The sequence below is a fragment of the Neoarius graeffei genome, chromosome 3 (assembly GCF_027579695.1).
Source record: "Neoarius graeffei isolate fNeoGra1 chromosome 3, fNeoGra1.pri, whole genome shotgun sequence".
Classification (NCBI taxonomy): domain Eukaryota; kingdom Metazoa; phylum Chordata; class Actinopteri; order Siluriformes; family Ariidae; genus Neoarius; species Neoarius graeffei.
In genome coordinates, this window is record NC_083571.1 from 100,849,898 (window position 1) to 100,853,964 (window position 4,067).

At 42.2% G+C, this 4,067-nt stretch overlaps 1 protein-coding gene across 1 annotated transcript; it reads left to right on the plus strand.

The window, feature by feature from the left end:
• Positions 1-478: 478 nt before the first annotated feature.
• On the plus strand, positions 479-1,432 carry LOC132882635 (uncharacterized). Its single transcript, XM_060915722.1, has one exon. The coding sequence runs from the start codon at positions 479-481 to the stop codon at positions 1,430-1,432; it is 954 nt and encodes a 317-aa protein (XP_060771705.1).
• Positions 1,433-4,067: the final 2,635 nt, after the last annotated feature.

The window sequence follows — 4,067 nt, forward strand, 5'->3', positions numbered from 1 at the left end:
GAGTTAAATGAAAACACACAGTGTTGTTAATATCAACACTGGCTAAGATAAAGCTGTTGTATATACTATATACAGTACACTAAAACAATGACTCAGGTGAAACTTAATGATTGGGGTCTCGGTGACGTTCACACACAGTGATGTGTTCCCTTCTGAGTGTCGAATACAGACGAGTAAACATCATGGAAAAACAAAGACATCAAATGCCTTGATCATTTCACGTAGAATGACAAAGCTCTAAGGCATCAATTATATGACTCCCAGTCCTCGACAGTTCCTTCAGCTTTTCCTCAAGTCCCAATTAACCAGTGAGCAGCCAGTAAGTTTCTGTAAGTCTCCTGACATCAAGCTCTCTGATTCACTGAGGCAGAAAAACAAGTTGAGAAGGCAAAAGAACTAATTATGCAGCATCATTCTGGAGTTACAGACGACAGACTGGTAGGGATTTGTCAGCGCAGTCATCTAGCACAGTAATCTGATGGATCAGAGTGTTTTTCCCGTGTTTTTGCTGAGGGTCATGCTTTCTGTCATTGGCATAGTAGGAAATGGAGTCTTGATCATTTCAATCGTTCATTTGACAAACCCGAAGTCGTTTGAAGTGCTTCTGCTTGGATTGGCTATCGCAAACTTTGGGGAGCTTATCCTTGTGGACATCTATGACGCCATTATCCAATCTATGCTTACCCTAAACGTATATTCCTGTGTTACGCTAAAATTTCTAAACATCTGTGGAGAAAACGCCAGTATCTTTTTCACAGTGCTTATCAGCACCTATCGCTATTGGAAGATGCGCAAGGCTGCCATGCAGATAATTGCACCTATCTTTCTGGATAGAAGGGAAGCTGCAACCGGTCTGAGTATGGGATGTTTTTTGGTAGCTGTGCTTTTAGCTCTGCCAGCTTACTTCATAAACCAGGACATGTGGCATATGGAAAATTCCACGACAGAAAAGTGTCCAGCCGATTTTTTCCAGTGTTCGAAATTTCACTGTCCAACTGTAAACAATATTTACAAGTACCTTTTTATCAGCATTTGTCATGTTTTGCCTTTCATCGCTGTCACATGGACAAGTTTCTTAATCATCAAAATTTTAATTGTTCAGAAAAAGGCGGTGGATGTACATCATGAGTCAGCTCCAGGTGACGTTACTCGCAATCATCATCATCATCATCATCACAATCATGCTGTGTTCCATCGGAGCACCATCGTCATCTTGGCTGCAATGGCAATCTTTCAGGTGGACTGCATTTTGTATCTGATTCTTCACTTATTCTTTAGCTCATATAGCTTGCCTGCTTGGTCAGAGCTGGAGTTCGTCATTACAACGTTTTATACAGGCATCACCCCCTACATCTATGGTATGGGATATAACTTTTTCAGTGTGAAACGTTTCATGAAAAAGCAATCCTCCACCCGACAGATCTCAAAATAGAAACTGGCATACAGTACACTACCGTTCAAAAGTTTGGGGTCACCCAGACAATTTTGTGTTTTCCATGAAAAGTCACACTTTTATTTACCACCATAAGCTGTAAAATGAATAGAAAATATATTAGTCAAGACATTTTTCTGGCCATTTTGAGCATTTAATCGACCCCACAAATGTGATGCTCCAGAAACTCAATCTGCTCAAAGGAAGGTCAGTTTTATAGCTTCTCTAAAGAGCTCAACTGTTTTCAGCTGTGCTAACATGATTGTACAAGGGTTTTCTAATCATCCATTAGCCTTCTGAGGCAATGAGCAAACACATTGTACCATTAGAACACTGGAGTGAGAGTTGCTGGAAATGGGCCTCTATACACCTATGGGGATATTGCACCAAAAACCAGCTAGAATAGTCATTTACCACATTAGCAATGTATAGAGTGGATTTCTGATTAGTTTAAAGTGATGTTCATTGAAAAGAACAGTGCTTTTCTTTCAAAAATAAGGACATTTCAAAGTGACCCCAAACTTTTGAACGGTAGTGTAAGTATAAGGAGCAAATGTGACAATTTCATTGTATTACTTTGAAAATAATGTTATTACGCGAACATTACAAAAAAAGTTAGAAGCTGTTTTCAAAATGATAGGTTTTTTTTTTTTAGGTGTTTTAGTTCATGATTGCCGAGAGAGCACGTATTGTTACGTGAATCGAATAGATAGACATATTTATTTGGAGTGATATCATGGAAGACGCATTAATTAGTATGGAAATAAAGGATAGGTTATTTAAGTAAAGTTCAATTCTTTTATCAGTGACAACATAGAGCATTCCATGCTTTTTATTACTTTTATTTGTTTATCCTGACGGGGCGGCACGGTGGTGTAGCGGTTAGCGCTGTCGCCTCACAGCAAGAAGGTCCAGGTTCGAGCCCCGTGGCCGGCGAGGGCCTTTCTGTGCGGAGTTTGCATGTTCTCCCCGTGTCCGCGTGGGTTTCCTCCAGGTGCTCCGGTTTCCCCCACAGTCCAAAGACATGCAGGTTAGGTTAACTGGTGACTCTAAATTGACCGTAGGTGTGAATGTGAGTGTGAATGGTTGTCTGTGTCTATGTGTCAGCCCTGTGATGACCTGGCGACTTGTCCAGGGTGTACCCCGCCTCTCGCCTGTAGTCAGCTGGGATAGGCTCCAGCTTGCCTGCGACCCTGTAGAAGGATAAAGTGGCTAGAGCTAAAGAGATGAATGTTTATCCTGACACACAGTCACATTATTCTTAGTGGCTTTGTTTGTTTAGATTAAGAAGTCTTTATATGTCACACATACACTCAAGCACACAGTGAAATTCCATCTCTGCGTTTAACCAGTGAACACACACATGCACACACAATGAGCACACACATATACGCAAAGCAGTGGGCAGCTATGCTACAGCGCCAGGGGTGCGGTTGTGGGTTAGGTGCCTTGTTCAAGGGCACTTCAGCCCAACCTCAGGCCATGGCTGCCCCATGTTAACCTAACTGCACGTCATTTTTTGTTTGTTTATGTATGTATTTATTTGTGTGTTTGTTTATTGGTTTATTTATTTTTGTCATTTTCTCATCTCATCTCATTATCTCTAGCCACTTTATCCTGTTCTACAGGGTCGCAGGCAAGCTGAAGCCTATCCCAGCTGACTACGGGCGAAAGGCGGGGTACACCCTGGACAAGTCGCCAGGTCATCACAGGGCTGACACATACCGTAGACACACACAACCATACACACTCACATTCACACCGACGGTCAATTTAGAGCCACCAATTAGCCTAACCTGCATGTCTTTGGACTGTCGGGACTGGACCAGAGCACCCGGAGGAAACCCACGCGGACACGGGGAGAACATGCAAACTCCACACAGAAAGGCCTTCGCCGGCCGCGGGGCTCGAACCCAGGACCTTCTTGCTGTGAGGCGACAGCGCTAACCACTACACCACCGTGCCACTCTTATTATTATTATTACAGGGTGTCAGTCGAAGTGGTGCAGTAGGTAGGAGTGTTGCCTCACAGCTCCAGGATTCTGTCTGCAAGTAGTTTTGCACAGTTGTAGGTGGATTGATTGCTGCAAATTTTCCGTAGTTGTGTGTATGTGTGTGTGTGTGTGCATGCATAGTGCCCTGTAATGGACTAGTGTTCTATTCAGGGGGTATTTCTGCGTCACAGCCATTGTTCCCAGGATTCAGATCCATCACAACCCTGACTAGAATAAAGCACTTACTAAAGATGAATGAATGAATGATATTACAAGGGCATTGTCATATTAAGTACATCCCAATCTTTAGCAAATTTGCTGAAGCATGTAAAAATATTGATTATTTTACTGAAGTCAGTGCTGCTATGAGTTCTAGTCCCACCTCAGCTCTCTCATGCTTTATATGTGTAGGTTGGACTATACCACAGAAACCTATGTATGTAGCAGACAGAGTGCTTCTGTGGGTGCAGAATAATCAAATAAATGAATTATTTAAACGTGTTGTGTGTGCGTTCATGTTTTGGTTTCAAGGTAAACTTTTTAAACATGTCTATACGGTTAAATGTTACAGCACTCACTATGATATAGATGGAGTAAATGGTCACACTTTCTTCCTTCAAATGCAACTGGATGAAATTTTC